This window comes from Mustelus asterias, chromosome 16 (genome assembly GCF_964213995.1).
Source record: "Mustelus asterias chromosome 16, sMusAst1.hap1.1, whole genome shotgun sequence".
Lineage (NCBI taxonomy): Eukaryota > Metazoa > Chordata > Chondrichthyes > Carcharhiniformes > Triakidae > Mustelus > Mustelus asterias.
This window is the reverse complement of record NC_135816.1, coordinates 16,839,016-16,858,780: the sequence shown is the minus strand read 5'-3', so window position 1 is coordinate 16,858,780 and position 19,765 is coordinate 16,839,016. Positions and strand designations below refer to the sequence as shown.

General features: G+C 39.4%; 1 protein-coding gene across 4 annotated transcripts in view; it reads left to right on the top strand.

Annotated features, from left to right (window-relative positions):
- Nucleotides 1–19,765, top strand: part of rbm27 (RNA binding motif protein 27) — a 132,137-nt gene that overhangs the window by 98,476 nt on the left and 13,896 nt on the right. For 2 of the 4 annotated variants that reach the window (XM_078230696.1, XM_078230694.1), the window contains 4 exons: nt 1,555–1,740; nt 8,260–8,343; nt 11,782–11,892; nt 15,089–15,434. In XM_078230696.1, the coding sequence (XP_078086822.1) occupies nt 1,555–1,740; nt 8,260–8,343; nt 11,782–11,892; nt 15,089–15,121 (414 nt within the window). In that variant the 3' untranslated portion in view covers nt 15,122–15,434. Of the gene's footprint in view, nt 1–1,554; nt 1,741–8,259; nt 8,344–11,781; nt 11,893–15,088; nt 15,435–19,765 lie in introns of those variants that run through there. The other 2 variants (XM_078230693.1, XM_078230695.1) reach the window with 1 other exon arrangement.

Here is a 19,765-nt window from a genome sequence, read left to right as displayed (position 1 = left end):
TCGCTGGGTATACATGGGGAGGTAGTAAATTGGATTAGACACTGGCTCAATGGAAGAAGCCAGAGAGTGGTTATGGAGGATTGCTTCTCTGAATGGAGGCCTGTGACTAGTGGTGTGCCGCAGGAATCGGTGTTGGGTCCATTGTTGTTTGTCATCTATATCAATGATCTGGATGATAATGTGGTAAATTGGATCAGCAAATTTGCTGATGATACAAAGATTGGAGGTGTAGTGAACAGTGAGAAAGGTTTTCAAAGCTTGCAGAGGGATTTGGACCAACAAGAAAAAATGGGCTGAAAAATGGCAAATGGAATTTAACGCAGACAAGTGTGAGATATTGCACTTTGGAAGGACAAACCAAAGTAGAACATACAGGGTAAATGGTAGGACTCTGAAGAGTGCAGTTGAACAGAGGGATCTGGGAATACAGGTACAAAATTCCCTAAAAGTGACGTCACAGGTGGAGAGGGTCGTAAAGAGTGCCTTTTGTACATTGGCCTTTATAAATCGGAGTATCGAGTATAAAAGTTGGAGTGTTGTGGTAAGGTTATATAAGGCATTGGTGAGGCCGAATTTAGAGTATTGTGTACAGTTTTGGTCACCTAGTTACAGGAAGGATGTAAATAAGGTTGAAAGAGTGCAGAGAAGGTTCACAAGGATGTTGCCGGGACTTGAGAAGCTGAGTTACAGAGAGAGATTGAATAGGTTGGGACTTTATTCCCTGGAGCGTAGAAGAATGAGGGGAGATTTTGATGGGTATAGATAGAGTGAATGCAAGCAGGCTTTTTCCCACTAAGACTAGGGGAGAAAAAAACTAGAGGGCATGGGTTAAGGGTGAAAGGAGAAAAGTTTAAAGGGAATATTAGGGGGGGCTTCTTCACGCAAAGAGTGGTGGGAGTGTGGAATGAGCTGCTGGATAAAGTGGTAAATGCGGGGTGGGTCACTTTTAACATTTAAGAAAAACTTGGACGGGTTCATGGATGAGAGGGGTATGGAGGGATATGGTGCAGGTCAGTGGGACTGGGCAAAAAATGGTTCGGCACAGACAAGAAGGGCCAAAAGGCCTGTTTCTGAGCTGTAATCTTCTATGGTTCTATGGTAAGAGCTCCCCAGCAATGTCCTACTACTGCTGTAATATTTGAATAAAGATTGCGATTATAATTTACCAGTTCCATTTAAGTGATTGGTGAGTTTATCTTTGAAGGATGGAGGAATGTATAGCAGAGGCCTCCAATGGAGAAAGTTACAGTAAATGCTGTTCTAAAGGGAAATTTCTAGCCATAAGTTCTCATCCGATAAAGAAACTAAAACATTAGCAACCAAAGATATTTGGAGCAGTTTGATTTGTTGAATTTAGTTATTGGTAATTTTACTGCTTCTCGTGCTTGATTGATTTGATTTCATTTGTCCTTCATTAAAATTTTATCTATCTGTATTTTTCCAAGTCTTATACTATGCCGAATTGTATATACCATTCTTTGATTTTGTTGTAAGAAGGTGCAGTATGCTTTTGCATTACAAATGGGCATTATCAAATCCGTTGTCTGTTTCCAGGCTGCACGATTGGGCATTCTTCCTGGAGGACGTGGTAAAACTATGCAGACACGAGGCCGCGGTCGAGGCAGGAGTGTGAGAGGAAGAGGCGCACAGATGCATATGGTGGTTGATCACAGGCCCAAAACGCTAACGGTGTTTGGCTTCACAGAGGAAGAAAAGGATGAATTAATGCCACATTTTTCAGTAAGTCCAGACTTAAAATTACATTCAGCATTCAAATTTAAGGAATCTAATTGGCAAAAAGATTGTAGACCTTTTTGGTTTTGTTCATCTCCCAACATTAGCAACATCTTATGGCCCACATGCCCATGCTTTAAGTCTTGCTGTTTAACTAGCATTTAGGAGGCATAACCAAAAATTTAGGCTAGTAATTTTACTGTACATGTGAAATACTGCTCACTGGGGATGAAAATAATAGGGATAGGGAATAATCTTGTATGTAGTTTATTTTGGAGAAAGTACTTGGATATTTCCAACCTGTTCCTATTTCCCAATCTCTTTTGTATTGCTTAACATTGCTGACTTCGCTGTCGTCCCGTTACCTGACTGCACTGCAGTGGCAGTATGTAGTCAGCATACATGGAATACATGTTTCCCACTCTCCTTGAGTAGTTGTGGAGGTTGGCCTATTCATCTGTGAACCACCAGCGGCTCCAAACTAAATTTCAAATAACGTAGTTGCCCCTGCTACACTCAGTTGTGGTGCAAAAGATCCACCTTATTGACCTGACCCGTTAGGAATTAGTGGGATAGATGACAGACTTCATCTCAATAAGGGACCAGATGTGTACATCCAGGACTGAACAAGCTGCTGATCATAAAGAGTGTCTTAGTCTCAAGCTTCAAATACATGAGATGTGCAAATTGAACAGGTCCTTTCCCTTTTTTTTACTGGACTAAAACCGATCCTGTTTTTTTTTGAACGAAAAGCTCAGTTGTCACTTTTGTTAAAAATAGCTACCCCAACCAAGATGGATAAAAGATTAATGCTGTTTTGGGGCAATTTTGTTAAACAATTGTCCGTTCAAGACCAGTGTCTCCAGCTCCGTTTAGCTAATTTAAAAACCATACACAGCAATTTGGTGGCCCTGGAGAAGAAAATTGAGTCAATTAAGTGCCTTGGCAGATGAGTAGATTTTTACATCTGCATTATTGCCTAATCCATTTTATTATTGAAAATTTCAAGATGCACTTTGTCATAGGACAAGAATCCAGGTCGCTGAAAATGTCTCAGGGCCTTTTGAGATTTTTTGGCCTGCTCATTGTGTCTCTTGCAAAATCGCTAATAATGAAGTATATTTTATTCTTCAACTAATACCATTAGGTACAGACTATAAGATCTACCTCGTAGCATTGCACCAGTATTTATGGTAACTTGGAAACTACCAGTGTCCAATAGGTGGCCTTGCTTTCAGAGCAGGCTAGGGAAACTGATTAATTCTTGTTCCTCTTTCACTTCTGTCCCAATACAAGGGCAGTGAGATTGGTTATGGCAGTTAGACAGCTATCTCAGCTTGAATCATTCAATTAATACATATGAAAGATGGTGAATCTGGGTTCATCCTAGTCTGGGTAATTCCAGATTATGCAAGATATGCCTTTACTGATAGTCCTTGCATTTATCTTCCAACATAGTCTTCATTATGTAGATTTTGGTTAGGATTTAGGGGGAAATTTTTAAAAAATTTATATGATGCGTGTCATGTTTCTTCGAAAGAACCAAAGGATTCAACATCAAATATTTTCGAATTGCAGTAATCAGTTGTTGTGCAAGGAAACATGACAGCTATTTTGTGCTTAGCAAAAATGTAATAAACTGCATCAAGATACGTAACCAATTAATCGATTATTTAAGATGTTTGTGTTGGTGTTTTTTAAATTTATAATTCAGTGAAGGTGAAATTTAGGCCAAGTCAGTGAGTACAAAAAAATGTCAGCAGGTGGAATTTTAAATTTTAATATATTTTAAATTGAGATTGCTCTTCAGGAAAATTTGTTTTAATTCTTCTTTCTTTGGATATAGACATTGTTGGCATGGCTGGCATTTATTGCCTATTATAACTTCCCTTAAGAAGGCTGCCTTCTTGAACTTTTGTAATCTCTGGTGAAGCATTCTTTCATAATCCTGTTAGCTGGAGAGTTCCAAGATTTTGACCCAGCAACTATGAAAGAACGGTGATTGTAGTCTAAGAAGCAGTCCATGTCAAAATGCAGTAAGACCTGGATATTATCCAGACTTGAGCTGACAAATGGCAAGTAACATTTATGCCACACAAGTACCAGGCAATGGCTATATCCAACAAGAACAGATCTGACCATTCTCCCTTGATATTCAATGGCATTACTATCACTGGATTCCCAGGTATCAACATCCTTGGCTTTACCATTGACTAGAAACTGAACTGGACTAGCCATATAAGAACTGTGGCTACCAGAGCAGGTCAAAGGCTAGGAATCCTGTGACGAGTAACTCCCCTCCTGACCTCCCCAAAGCCTGTTCACCACCGACAAGCACAAGTTAGGAGTGTAATGGGATGTTCTCCACTTGCAGCTCCAATAGCACTGGAAGCTTGACATTATCCAGCACAAAGCTGACCGCTTGATTGCTACCCCTTCCACAAGCATTCAATCCCTCCACCACTGATGAATAGTGGCAACTGTGTGTGCCATCTACAAGATTCACTGCAGGAATTCACCAAGGTTCTTTAGGCAGCACATTCCAAATCTATGGCCACTATCATCTAGAAGGACAAAAGCAGCAGATACCTGTGAACACCATCACCTGAAGGTTCCCCTCAAAGACGCTCGCCATCCTGACTTGGGGATATATCGCCGTTCCTTCACTGTCACTGGATCAAAAGTCTGCAACACCCTCTTCAACAGCACTGCAAGTGTATCTACATCGTAGGGACTGCTTTGGTTCAGGAAGGCAGCTCACTACCACCTTCTCCAGGGTTACTGGGGATGGGTAATAAATGCAGGTCTAGCTAGCAATACCCACATTCCATGAATGAATTTTTTAAAAAAAGATAGATGACGTGGAACTTGAGGTGATGGTGTTCCCGTGCACCTGCTTCTGTTGTCCTTCTGGGTGATGGAGGTTGTATGTTTGGCTGGAGAAGCCTTGGCAAGTTGCTGTGGTGGTTACTGTAGGCAAACTGTGCTGACATGGATGGAGTAGATGCGTAGACTATTGGATAACGTGCCAATCAAACAACTGCTTTGTCCTAATTGGTGTTGAATTTCTTAATGTTGTGGCTGCACTCATCCAGGCAAATGGAGAGCATTCATTCACACTCCTAACTTGTGGCTTGTAGTTAATGGAAAGGTTTTGGGCAGTTGAAAGGTGAGCCACTTGCCACAGATTACTCAGTCTTAGAGCTGTTTCAGTGACTCTAGGATTTACGTGGCAGATCTAGTCAAGTTTCTGGTCAGTGGTAGTGATAATCCTGTTGAATGTCAAAGGAAAGGTGATCAGATTCTCTATAGTTGTGAATGTTGTCCATGTCTTGCTGAATGTGGCTAGGAACTACTTCATTATCTGACAAGAGGGCAGGTCATTAATGAAGCAATTAAAAATAGTTGGACATGACCCTGAGGAAATCCTGCAGTCATGTCCTACAGCCAAGATGGTTAGTCTCCAAAAGTCATCTTCCCTTGTGGCAGGTGTATGACACCAGCCGTTGGAGAGTTAATTTATTCATTCAGGGGATGCGGTCATTGCTGGCTAGGCTAGCATTTATTTCCCATCACGAAATGCCCTTGAGAAGATGGCGGTGAGCTTCCCCCAATTCCCTTTGACTCATTGCCACACTTGATTGAAAAGTACCTCGATGTCATGGGCAGTCAATCTCACTTTACCTCAAGGGTTCAGCTTGTGTTTGAACTAAAGCTGGAATGAAGTTTGGAGCCGAGGTGTCCTAACAGAACATAAACTGAACACTTGATATAATATTAAAAACAGTGGATGCTGGAAATCTAAAACTAAAAGCAGAAAATGCTGGCTACACTGAGTCATTCAACAATTGTGGAAAGAAAACTATTTCATCAGAACAAGAAAAACCTAGAGATATAATGGGTCTTAAGCAAGTACAAAGGTAGGAGGAGGCTGGAATTAGGAGAACAACAAAAGGGAAGATCTCCGTTGGGCTAGGAGAGATCAAATGACAGAAGGATTGATGATGCAAGGCAAAAGGTTGTGATAATGGGTCAAGTAAAGAAACAAAAAGATTTCTAGCGGAGATGTAAATACAAATGACATGAACCATTACCAATGGCAGCCATCTGAAAAAATGGGAGCAAAGATTATGATCTGAAATTGTTTAACTTGCTGTTGAGTTCATAGAATCTCTGCAGAAGGGGCCATTCAGCTCATCGAGTGCACCGACTCTCCGACAGCATCTTACCCAGGCCCACCCTGCTCTCTATCCCATAATCCCACTATTTACTCTGCTAATTCCCTTAATTTACATATTTTGGGTCAGTAAGGGTGTCGTGGAGGGAATGGTCCTTTCAGAATTCTGAAATGGAGGGAAAGATGTGTTTTGTAGTGGTATCTGGTTGGATGTGGCAGAAATGGTGGAGGAAGATTGGTTGAGTGTGGAGGTTGATCATGCAAAGTTGAAGGCGTGATGATTTTGTGAGGGAGAGAAAGGGATGAGAGCAGAAGTGCAGGAAAAGGAATGGTCATGGCCGAGGTTCCTGTCAACCAGAATAGAGGGGAATCCTCTGAGGGGAAAAAAAAGCATTTATAATCAGGTCATTGCTGAGTGAATGTCACTTGATCACACTGTAGAAGACTCTGTTCACCATTTTGGCTAAGTTGGATTTGTTCTGCATTTTGTGGAAGCACCTTGACTATTTCCCAGATGTCAATATTGTAGCTGTACTGAAACACGTAACAGGAGGGAGACAAATATTTGTTTCTTAGAACAGATTTAAAGAAGAAATGTTGTCTCGAGGATCCTATTTCAAAATCATGCGATTTAAAATTTTCATTCAATTTAATATCTTTTATTCTCTGTGATCAGTTTTTATAGCCTTTTGCTTTGATGTTGCTATGTCAGTGCTGATATCCCAATGGGAGAAGTTGTCATTGAGGAATTAGTGAGCTAAACAGTGCAAGTGATCTGATTAGTGCCAGGGGGAACAGTTATTAACCCAGCTATGGTTTAGTTTCAGCTGTGTTTAATTCCATTCTATCAAGTAGGGTTCTGTAATTCTGCTAATCAACATCTCCCCGTGGGAATGCCAACATCAGCTACTAAATATTTTAATGAAACTAAGAAAATAATTAACATCCAAAATAAAAAAGGCTGAGTAGAAATGTTACCATTGATTTTAAACTATTGGTGTTTGAAATGATACCGAGACTCCCTCTTTTAGAACATTTCATAAAGAGTAAGTGCTGCATTCAAAATACAATTTAGATTGGGTTCCCGGAGATCAGCACGTATTGTCCAGCTAAACTGCAAAGTTATATAGCTTTGGGTCCATCTTTGTCCTTGTATTATTCAGAGTCCTGCCTGTCCCGAACAACGAATGAAGAACATTTATGCACTTGGATGTTTAAGCTAAGGAATCGTATTTCAGCACTTTCCCCTTTTCTTGTTTTCCTGATGTTAAGACCCAGCCCAGACGCTCCAAGGTGTTTTGTGAATGTAACCTGGACCCTAAGTTTTACATTTGATTTTGGCATGGGTGAGAATAAGACGTTTCACTCCAAGTATGATTCAAGTGACCCATTAGGAAGCTTTTATCAAACAGTTTATATAAGAACACAGGTAGAATATAACAAAAACAATTAGCATAACTTTTACCATTACAAGGCTTAAACATGACACAGTATGTTTCTTAACAGCTAGCGATATGTTGTTACAATTTAAAGCGATACCCCATAGACATGCACCCTTCTTCAGAATTAGCACAAAAACAAGTATGCTCACGTGATGCTGGATTTTCAGCTTTTTAACACTGCTGAACAGAAGTCCAGGCAGAATTTTTCAGGGAAGGATATATTCTCAAAACGGCAAAACCTCAGAGAAGCAAACTCAGCCTCTGGCAGTTCCAGTCTCCAGACCCCAGAGACAGAGAGAGGATAAAGAGAGAGACTTCTGTCTCTTAACTCAAAAGCAGCGTCTAAGCTTGAATATTCTGTGAAAAAGCCCAGCTTCCCCGTCACAAGATCATGACTGCCAATCATCCCAATGAAGCCCCACTCTACAAAATCCCTGGGGAAAACAGCAGAACAGCATTAGAACAGATGCTGCACAAGAACATGGCTCAAATATGTTTCTTGAAGGCATGGTATTATCACACTGATCAGACAATGGAAATCTGGATTTATTTCTGGTTTGATGAACTAGGTTCCATTGAAGTTTGACTCTCCACCCCAGGACCTTCTTTCCTCTTTCCCCCCCCCCCCCCCCCCCCCCCCCATCACAACACATGGTGACAAAGAAATGAGTAATCCTGTAGTTGTGGCAACATGTATGCTGTCATGAATGGATATACAGAAGTACTGAAGTAACGGAGAACAATAAAAGTTCAGATGAAATCAATGTTGATGTTTCCAAAGCCAGTCCATGACCTGTAACCAAGTGTTTATTTCATTATTTGGAGGCAATAAATTGGTTCATAGGTTTTTAGACAAAGTGAGTTTTTTTTTAAATCTGACTCTTGTATTTTATTTGGTTTCTCTAGAAGTTTGGAGAAGTGGAGGAATTTCAAGAGGATACTCCTTTAAATATTAGAGTTGCATTCAAATCAAGAATTGAAGCAGAAAATGTAAGTAGACAGAATTTTTTTATTTGTTCTCAGGATGTGAATGTGGCTGGCCAGGCCAGCTAGTATTTTCCATCCGTAATTGCCCTCCAGAATATGGTTGTCAGCTGCTTCTTGAACCACTGCAGTCCATGTAGTGTAGGTACACCCACAGAGCTTTTAGGGATTGAATTTCAGGATATTGAACTAGGGACAGGAAAAGAACGGCAACATAGTTTAAAAGCTTAGAGGAGACGCGTGGCTTAGAGGAGAACTTGCAGGCGGTGGTAATCCCATGCATCTGTGGGCCTTGTCCTTCTAGATGGTGGAGGTTGCAAGTTTAGCAGGTGCTGTCGAAGGACGTAGTTGCTGTAATGAATTTTTTTAGGCGTTGCACACTGCTGTTGCTTTGCACTAGTGATGAGGAAGTGAATATTTATGGTGGTGGATGGGGCATCAATCAAGGGGGCTATTTTGTTCTGGATGGTGTTGAGTGTTGTTCGAGCTGCAATAATTCAGGCAAGAGGAGAGTATTCCATCATCCTTCTGACTTGTGCCTTGTAGATGTTGAACATGCTGTGGGGAGTCAGTAGCTGAGCTACTTGTTGCTAATTCCCAGCCTCTTACTTGCTTTTGTAGCCACAGTGTTTAAAGTGGCTGATCCAGTTAAGTTTTTGGTCAATGGTGACCTCAAGTGTATTGATGGTGGGGGATTCAGTGATGGTAATGTCTTTGAATTTCAAGGGGAAATAGTTAGATGGTTGGCCTCCAACAACCACAACCATCTTCCGTTTTCTAGGTATTGCTCCAACCAATGGAGAGTTTGCCACCCGATTTCCCCATAAATTTCAATTTTGCTAGAGTTTCCTAATGCCATAGTCATTGTCTTGATGTCAAGGGAAGTCATTCTAACGTCACTGCTGAAATGCAGTTCTTGCTTATGTTTAGACCAAGGCTGGAGTGGAAAGCCTCTGTAGAATACACACTGAGCATTGGTGAGCAGGTTGTTGCTGAGTAAAGTGTTGCTTGATCGCACTGTCAATGACATCAATGATTGAGAGTAGGTTGATCAGGTGATAATTGGACAGATTGGATTTGTCCTGCCTTTTTTGTGGACGGGGTAGACTTGAGTGATTTTCAACATTATCGGAAGGATGCGGTCTTTGTAGCTGAATAGAACAGCTTGACCAAGGCTGTGGCTAGTTTTGGAGGACAAGTTTGCAGTACCACAACTAAAATGTGGGGGCCCATAGCTTTAGTAGTATCCAGTGCATTCAGTCATTTCTTGATACTACATGGGAGTTAAATCAATTTGTCTGAAAACTGGCATGATAATTGGAGATATTGGAAGGAGGCAGAGATGGTTCATTAACTCTGTACTTTTGGCTGAAGATGGTCGCAAATGCCTTGTTTTTTGCACTGATGTGCAGGGTGACCCCATCATTGAGGAATGGGATGGTTTTTTTTGTTTTGAAGACCGCTCCTCTTGGTAGTTGTTTAATTGTCCAAAACCATTCATTACTGGGTATACCAGGACTACAGAGCTTTGATTTGATCTGTTGGTTGTGGGATTGCTTAGCTCTATCAGTCACATGCTGCTTCTGATGTTTGGTTACATATCAAACTGAGTTGGGGAACTTCAAAATTATGCATTGCTAGACCATGCAAATCAGTGAGCACAGAATTGACTGGTGCAAGGAACTTGCTGCGAGTTGGGGTACATGAGAGGACTTTTGGATGAGTTCAAGATCAATGAGGGCAACAATTAAAAGAGAATGGCAAAAGAAAGATGATGTGAGGAAAAATGTTTTTATGCTGAGTGGTTAAGATTTGAAATTCACTGCCTGAGGGTATGGTAGAGGCAGATTAATTCGAGACTTTTGAAAGAGAATTGGTTAATTACCTGAAGAGAAAACACTAGCAGGGTTATGGCGAAAAGGCAAGGGAGTGGGGTCAGCTATTGAGAGAGCCAGCATGGACATAGCAGGCTGTATGAATTCCTCCTTTGTTGTAATCATTCTATAATCCTAAGACATCATAGGCTCTGAATTTATAAGGAGAACATGCCTTGTTTATCTCGTCCATTCAACTGAAGTATTTTGTTCTTTATACCATTCTAGTAAATTTTCTCTGTGCCTTAAGGCGTCACCATGGTTATATAAACATCATCTTGTCTACAGGGGCACAAGTTCAAGATAAGGGGGAAAGGTTCCGTGGAGATGTACGGGGGAAGTTTTTTACACAGAGCGTGGTAGGGGCCTGGAATGCACTGCCAAGTGAGATGGTTGAGGCAGTTACATTAGCCACATTTAAGACTTATCTTGATAGGCATATGAACAGACCGGGAATAGAGGGATATAAGCGGTTGGTTTAGATAGGTAAACATGATCAGTGCAGGCTTGGAGGGCCAACGGGCCTGTGCTGTATTGTTCTTTGTTCAAGACACTTCTTAAAACCCACCTCTATGACCAAGCTTTTCTGACCTAATATCTCCTTATGTGGGCTGGCAACATGCTTTTGTTTTCTATTGCTCCTGTGAAATGCTTTAGCATGTTTGATTTGATTAATTATTGTCACGTGTTATTATACATTGTATTGTAGTATTGTTTCTTGCGCACTATACAGACAAAAGCACACCGTACAAAGAGAAGGGAAGGGGAGAGTGCAGAATGTAGTGTTACGGTCATAGCTAGGGTATCGAGAAAGATCAACTTATTGCGAGGTAGATCCATTCAAAAGTTTGATGGCAGCAGGGAAGAAGCTGTTCCTACAGCTTCTGTTTCATGTTTGAAACAGAAATGAAATGTAATGTTTCATTAAGTTAAAGCTAACTAAGTCTAACTTGTAAGTAGCCTGCTCAACTTGTGTGTATGATTTAATGCCAGTCCAGACGTCATTCTGGTGACTCTCCTTCACCTCTTGAAAATCCAATATATTCTTTGCGAGGTGTGGTTTCCAGAACTTAATGCCCAAATGTCGTATAACTGTAATGTAGCTTGCACTCTTGTTGTATTTAATCCCTCTTGAGATAAAGGCCAATATTCCTTTTAAAACTAAATTTTGAAACCAAATTTCACCTGTTCACTCGCTTTGTGCTTTCTGTTCTCTGACCCCTAAATCTCTCCACCATTCCACAGTTCATTGCTTGACATAATTTCTAGGAAGCTATGATATAAGGAATGATTCAAAGTCACTTATTGGTAAATATTTGTTTGAGATTCATTTATTTGTGCATGTGCACTGCTTTGCATTTTGGTACTTCATCACAAGTTAAAGTGGCTCTATCACTGTCACTGGTAGAGACGTTTTATACTATGAGCTGTTTTTATTTGGTAATTTAGAATTATTAAGAAAAAAATGTGAGTGAAAAATTTGCTTCAAATGGATTTTTACATTTATATCATCAATGCACTCTGTGATTGGGTTTTCTAACATTTGATCTGCATTCTTAAATCATGCCAGGCTGCCAATCAGGGCGCAAAGTTCAAAGGCCGAAATCTTCAGATCTCCTGGTACAAGCCAAAAGCACCTTCAGTATCAACAGAACCGGAAGAAGAGGATACAAAAGAAGAGGTACTGCACTGGCCATAGAATTTCCCACTGCTTGGAATAATACAGTAGTATTAGTGCTCCTGAGGTCTTTGTCAGACAAGCAAATCATACTTAAGATCAGGACTCCTGACTAAAGAGGAAGGTGTCAGAAATGCATACTTCCTAAGGTGATATAACTAGTTGTTGGAGTGGTATTATATAATTTTTTAAATATATAATATATAATTTTATAAAATTATTTGTTTTGGGAAACAAAAAACTGTAAATTTTGGATATTGGTTATTAATGCAAATTGTTCCATGTTATTTGAATAAGAGCTAGTGTGTACTGATTACTGACACAAGCTTTCTGACCATGCTTGTTGTCGTTGCGTGTACATTACAGAAATCTGTTGCGTGCCCAAATACCCGAATGATGGGACTATCATCACTGTGGTCAACTGTAGGCAAGCACATAAATGATTTGAATGTGTTTCCACCCATCTGTCTTGAAGGTATAAATTCGTGCTGGATCATCAAACTGGGTATCAGGACATTCCCTGCATCGTCCGAATGTCCGTTCCTTGTACAAGCATCAATAGGTCATCTGAACCTGAGGGGCATTGTAGCCTACCCCAGCCATGACCTAACCCAACACCTGTGCAACTTTCCTGTAGGAGTCACTTAACAGTGATTAGGAGCCTGAACTTGCCTTGATACATTGTGTCCCACCTTCAGGCAATTGAAGCAGATTTGTTCTCCTGGCTGAGAACACACAGACCAGCTCAAGTGAAGGATTTTAATATGAGTGTCCATTCTTATTTGCAAGGTTTTAGCTATATTAGGTGCAGAATCCATACTATTTAGTATTCAGAAAAGATAGTCTATAGACATTGGATGATTAATGCTATAAAACAGTAAGGTCTTTGGGAAACTTTTCAGGGTCTCTCTCGAAACAGTCAGGCTATGTTTCCACTGCAGTCCATTATAAATTGATTTTTTGCTTCATTAAATTAATTATTACAGGTTAACGAGTAATGTCATTTTTCGTTACTTCATACCTCAGCACATTTTGTAGGAGTGAACTACCCAGCAAACAGTAGGACAAGTAAATTCATCTCCGACAATGCTACTAAGGTATTTCATCAGTATTGTTCACGCTTTTAACCTGATTCCAAAGTGGTTTCAATCCACAATCAGAGGATTTGAAATTTTGTAGTACCAGAGAAAGATAGGAACAGCTTTGGTTCAGGAATGATAGTGTAGTTATTGGAGAACGTTCTTTGTAAAATGGACTAAAAATACAAGCCCCTGCAGTTTAACTAACTCAGAGCTTTCTAATACCTTGCACACTGCTAATCGGCTGTAGCCATCTATCTGTAAGTTATTATTCTGCAATTTTTATAGTGCATTTTATAGCATCAAACATGTTAAATTGGTAAAATCAGATTCTTAACACTAAGACTTGTATGGTATTGTGAAGGAAAAACTGAACTTGAAATAAAAACACAAAATGTAGACACTGGCAATTGAAAATACAGTATTCACTTTTCACTTGAACTGGAGAAATTTCCCCAGTGTTTATGATGTATCAGAACAATTTGTGTTTGACTCCTTCACCACCCCCCCCCACCTTTTGTGGGCATGTATCTCGAGTTCTAATATCCTTGCGTCCTAAAAGATTGAACATCGCCATCCCATAGATATGGAGCTTTTCATTCAGATACTCCTACACCAAAACGTTTATACGAATGTAGTATTTCCATTTTTGTCATATGAGAAATTTTAGTCTGTCAGTAGGTGTTGAATTTTCATCGATAACCCCCAAGTTATGTTTTCTCCAGTATCCATATAGGTGCTGCCCATCTGCTGTTGGATATCAATTTATACTAAACCAAATGTTGAAATTCTTTTGTAGTAAAGTATACCCTTTAATCCTTAATTTAAACCATGAACACAGTGCATGGTTACTAAGTAAGTAGCAATTGGTGAGGTTTCAACTTCATTGCACCACTTAACAAATCAAAGCAAATGTTTCACAAAAGAATATAAATCTGAATCAAATTATCATAGTGATGGCTTTTGGTTAAGTTTGGATTCACATTTTGCAGAGGCGTTTTGGAAATTCTGGTTTGGTGCAATTCAAAATTATGTTTTATTTCTTGTTGTAATTTAGAGAAAATTGAAATTAGAGGCACACAGGTTGGAGGCAGATGAACAGTTTAAAAGCAATTTTGAATTTCTGTTGATTGATTATTAGATAGGACATAAGAGTTGTCTCTTGACATGAATGTGGTACTGTCACATGGCTGAATGGTAGTTATTTTGACTTTCAAGCTTAATTGAATTGGAGCCTTGTGCAAGGGTTGTTTGTAAAATTAATTCATATTTTGTTTTAAATTTAAGTATTTTGAATTTCAAAAAAAAAATAATTTGTCTATGTAGCATTGCAATGGTTGACTTTCACAAAACAGCACACAACTGTCGTTACTACTCATTTTCAGATAGATTCTGTTTCAATAAATTAGCATCAAAAATTGCCATTTTTAAAACAATTCAAGAAAAAAAATTAAATGCTTGACTTAGGAAATCCTTTTTAAGTGTATTGCTATCAGTGACGAAGTTGTAAATACTACGACACTGAAATCGGGTGATGGAATCCGAGTGTGCAAGGCTTAAAATATTCAGCTGAAATTTGTGTTTCTGTTACAATAGTGCAATTATTTATTTGAGCCAGGTTAACTTCTGTGCTAGTTTATTTGAGAGAGAAAACCAGATTAACCCAATAATAATTTGTATTATATTTGAATCATATGATACAACTTCAGCGTCCAGGAATTTAAATGGAACACACCATAGGAAACTTGCTGCACATTTTAGAAAGGAACTATCTCCCTTTTCCTGCTTTTGTTTGATTAATTTGAATAGTTTATTTTATGAAACTGGAGCTGGGCCTTAAACAAAATTTCTTTTTCAAAAAACAACTTAAATCCATTAAATTTTAAATTTACAACCACACAGAAATAAAATCATTTATACTTAAAGGATCAACCTTCTCAATTAGTTAGTAAATATATAAATATTTTAATTGGTTGATAGGTAAAATGAAAATTGTAACTGAGTAACTAGGGTATTTCAGAAACAAATAACATTTCCTATTCAGATTAGGGCTGTAGATATGGATTTTTCCAGTCCGATCTGCAGGGTTTTGTTTAAACAAATATTATGTGTAATTCCAGCTCCAGGGACACCAGCAGGAAGGAGGTCAATGATGAGGAATCTATAGTAATACATCAGGCATTTGATGAACAAAGCAATTAATTGAAAGGCCCAGCACTTGTTGCACGACTGTGTGTTCTGGCACGTACTCAAATGCATTATATAACAATACAGAAAGAACTGAAATAGGGAAAATGTGAAATGCAATAAATCCAAGCATTATATTTTTCCTGTCCCTCCCCACTCAAAACACTTCCCTTCAGAAAGCAAGATAAAGATGATACTGTGATGCATGCATGTATGTATGTAGCAGATGAACTTTATGTACCTAACAATCTTGAAATAAAGCATATTGTTGCCACTGTTTTGGAAGTGTTAGTATGATGTTGTGTGTGTTAAACCTAATTCCATCTAATAAAAAATTAAACCAAAAACTAGTTTCTGGTGGCACTGTTTTGCCAAAACTTAAAGCTGAAAAGAAATTGCAGTTACTTTGGTTTGATATGAGGTGTCTTATAGGTGCACAAGTGAGGAAAGTTCATTTTCAGGGTTAACACTTCAGTTTAAAGGTGGACAGTTAAAAATAATGGTGCCACCTTTACTTAGTTTTTGTTGTGTGGACAGGTTATCAAAAGTGGTATCAAGTCACTGAAAACTTTTCGATCTCATTGTTAACTTCACCTTTGAATGCAGCAGTAAATACTCTAATTTGATTAGCAGTTGGTAGTGCTATGCGTCGAAATTCTGCTGTAGATGAACCTTATGCATTTTAACTGCCCTCTCTCCAAAAACGCTGACAAAACTTAAATACTTTTAGAAAAAATATTAGTTTTTCAACACATGCAAAATGTAAATGATATTTTCATTGAAAAGTCTGCATATTGGCTGAAGAGTTAGAAGATCTTCAATTACCCTTTGAAGGGACAGTGATATCCTGAATAGATCTGAATGTTTCATTGGCAAAACTCACCAGTGGTGGATATGTCAACAGAGCAGCAATCCATTCAATGAGACTGCTTTTGTCTTACCCAACATGGGTCAGTTAAGTTGATGGTGTCTTTAACCAGTTGTCACAGAGACTTATGAAACAGTCTAACAAACTGGCAATCGTCATCTTGGCTTTGCATTTATAGATTGTATTGATTGTCATTGTTCAAGTCAATTACCTCCAAGTCTCAGACTGACCTTCAAAGTGCTTTTCAAGGACAGCATAAATTTCCAAACATTTTGACATTCAACGTTTATAGTCTGGCTCTGAGAGCCGGGGGTTGAACTGCAGCTATGTGGGGCTTTGTAAATCGTGAAGACTGGAATTTCTCAATTCAATAAGGAATCTGTTATCTCTTTGTGAAAAATAGTCATCCTTAGTTCTACAAGGAATGTTTTCAAATGATTTTGTCTGATTTGATCCTTCATGAGCTGTCTTCAGACCGCTGAATTAGAATTAATTCCATATCTTACTGATGCCGTGAATATCTAAAATAAATCTAGTTGATGGTTTAGTCTGTTGTAAGGAAGTGTTTGGAATGGCCTGTCTTCTGGAGTGACCTACAGTAATTGCGTTTTTCCAGGAGCTGCTATCCTGATTATTTCATGCAGACGTTTGCATTTTTGGCCGTGGGGAGCGAGGGGTTTCCTAAAGGAAGCCAGCTTTTGACTTGGGCTTGAAATAAGATTCTAGGGTGAACCTTTATCATAACAATTGGTAGTAAACAAAGCAGAAGTTATATCACTTACAGGCCAAACAATCTGAAACTAAATTAAGCAAGCGGAATCAATTAATATTACCAAAAGATGGTATCAGAGCAATGGGAGATGTGTATTGTGAGCCTCAAATATCTCATCTGTGTAGAGAAAAGGGACAAAGCATTTGTACTCTGTTTAGAAGTGCTTGGTTTGGAGACTGCTTAGATGGAGCACAAGCTTAAAAGTCGAAAAAAAGTTGCACCCAAGGTGGGATAGGGAAGCTGCATTCATTTTCCGTCTTCCCTTGCCTGCATTATTCTAATATACTAAAGGCTGTTAACTTTGTAGACCTAATGAGGATATGGGTATGGCGTGAGATCTCTGCACTCCTCCAGATTGAGCCTTTTCCGTATCCATGATTTACTTTGCTCCACTTTTGGTGGCTGCGCCTAAGTGCTGGAATTCCATCCTTAAAACTTTGTCCCTCACTCCTCCTCAAAGTCAACTCTTTGACCAAGGTGTTGGTCATCTTCCCTATTACTGCCTTAAATTGCTTGGTGTCAAATTTTGTTTGAGAATGCACCTGTGCGATTTTACTGTGTGAATGGTCCTTTATAAATGTGATCTGTTGTAAATGAGGGAGAGGCAGCAGAGTGCCAGTGCAGATTCATTGTGAGGAATATTACTGTTGCGCCAGCACAAGGGAGACAGTACGGAAGTATAAGATGGAATCAAAGCAGTACCGCCATTCACTAATCCCTTTAGGAAAAACTTGCCCATCACTCGTTAAATTTTACTGAAGCATCTTGTGTCAAATTGTAAAGGAGGACACAACTTAGGTGGATTTTTAAGAGCTTTTGGAGCAGAAAAGTTGGTATTGCCATTTAATGATGGAGCACTATGCATTGTTATGTAGGATGCTGCTTATGACTCAACATCTGGAACATATAGGCAAAAGTTTGGAAATCTCAGATATACAGATTGGACAGTAGAAACTGGGTGCATATTTGGAAATTATAGTTGAGAATCTAACAGAGTACAGGGATCTAAAAAGTTGACAAGTTCATTTTACAGATGATTCATGACTGAGACCAGGATTGCACGACCCTGAATGAACTCGCAGAATGGAGCTGTCTCAATGGTTAGGTGGGTAGATTTCTCTCTGTACTCAGGGATGCACTTTGAACTACAGAAATTGGTGGGTGCTGCACAGATTAACACCCAAATATATTCAGGTTCTACTGTTATGAGGAATTTATGATCCAGGTGGAGAGAGATCAAACTGCTGAGTGTACTGTAACTTTAAAAAGAAAATCTGGCATCAAACTTGTGTCTGATCACAATGAACAAGTGGCCAACAGAAATTTTGCAGTATATATAGTGGTTGCCTATCAAAGTGGACTGTTTCTTGGGCACAAGAAAGGATTTGAATAAGAACGTGCCGCAAGATTTGCACCTCAGCCTACAAGAATGGAAAAAGGCGCAACAGCAGATATCAGTGTAGTTACGGGTTAGGTGGACTGGCCATGCTAAATTCTCCCTCAGTGTACCTGAACAGGTGGCGGAGTGTGGCGACTAAGGGATTTTCACAGTAACTTTATTGCAGTGTTAATGTAAGCCTATTTGTGACACAAATAGATAAACTAAAACTAAACAGTATCATACTTGTATTAGTCTGCACTTCAATGTGGGGATTGCAAAAAAATCTGTCAAATGGTGTTATCTGTAAGTTTGGACTTTGTTCACTTATAAATGAATCTGAAGAAGTGGTATGAAACTGACTGCAGTGATGAGCAAATCATGTTGTTTAAATACCTGTATGACAAAGATGCTCCCAAGATATTTGATTTAATAACTGTCCTTCTAGGAGGATTTGAACATAAAAATCAAGACTGACACACCAGTGCAGTACCGAGGGAGTGCTGCACTGTTGGACATGGTGTTTTTCAGATGAGGGTAAACCGAGGCTCTCACTGCTCCCTTAGATGAACATAAAGATCCCATGGCACCATTTTAAAGAAGCATAGAACAGTTACCTCTGTTTCAGAGATAAATATCCAACATTTATCTCTGAAACAACAACATAAAGAGCATTCATTGGTCATTATCGCTTGCTTTTTATGGGAGGTTACTGTGAACAAATTGGTTGCGATACTCCTACTTGACAACAGCAACTGCACTTAAGTATTTCCTTGACTATAAAAAGATTTGAAAAGTTTGGTGGTTATGAAAAGCACTTTAATGATGCAAGCCGACTTGGGCGGCATGCTGGCACAGTGGTTAGCACTGCTACCTCACAGCACCAGGGACACGAGTTCGATTCCCACCTTGGGTCACTGTCTGTGTGGAGTTTGCATGTTCTCCCTGTGTCTGCTCCGGTTTCCTCCCACAGTCTGAAAGACGTGCTGGTTAGGTGGATTGGCCATGCTAAACTGCCCCTCAGTGTCAAAGAACTAGCTAGGATAAATGCATGAGGTTTAGGGATAGGGCCTGGGTGGGATTGTGGTCAGTGCAGACTCTATGGGCTGAATGGCCTCCTGCACTGTAGGATTCTATGAAGTCTTGTTCTATATACTAGCAACTTGACAAGACCTGTTTTTGATTGATTTGTCTAGATGAAGTATATATTAGAAATAAGGTATAGAATTAAGTGTGTTTAATTTAGTGCTTTTGTGTAGAAAATGATAAAACTCCAACTAGATTCATGTTAAACTAAGTTGTTTGCATGTATTGGGATTTTGATCAGTTCAAACTGTTTCTATTGGGCTAAGAGAGGTTTACAGTCTGAAAAGTGAATAAGAGCTTGGAGAAGGAAAGTGATGTTGCCTATCAACCGGGGCACCTTTAGGGAAAAGAATTTTTAAGCTGAGATTTTAACTATAAGCCAGAGGATTATGAGGTTTGCAGGGATAGAGCGAGCATCTCTCAGAGCTGCGAGAAGAAAAGCCATACAACGGAGTAAGGGGCAAGGAAGCAACCATCAGAAATTGAAAGGACAACCAGTTAAGGAA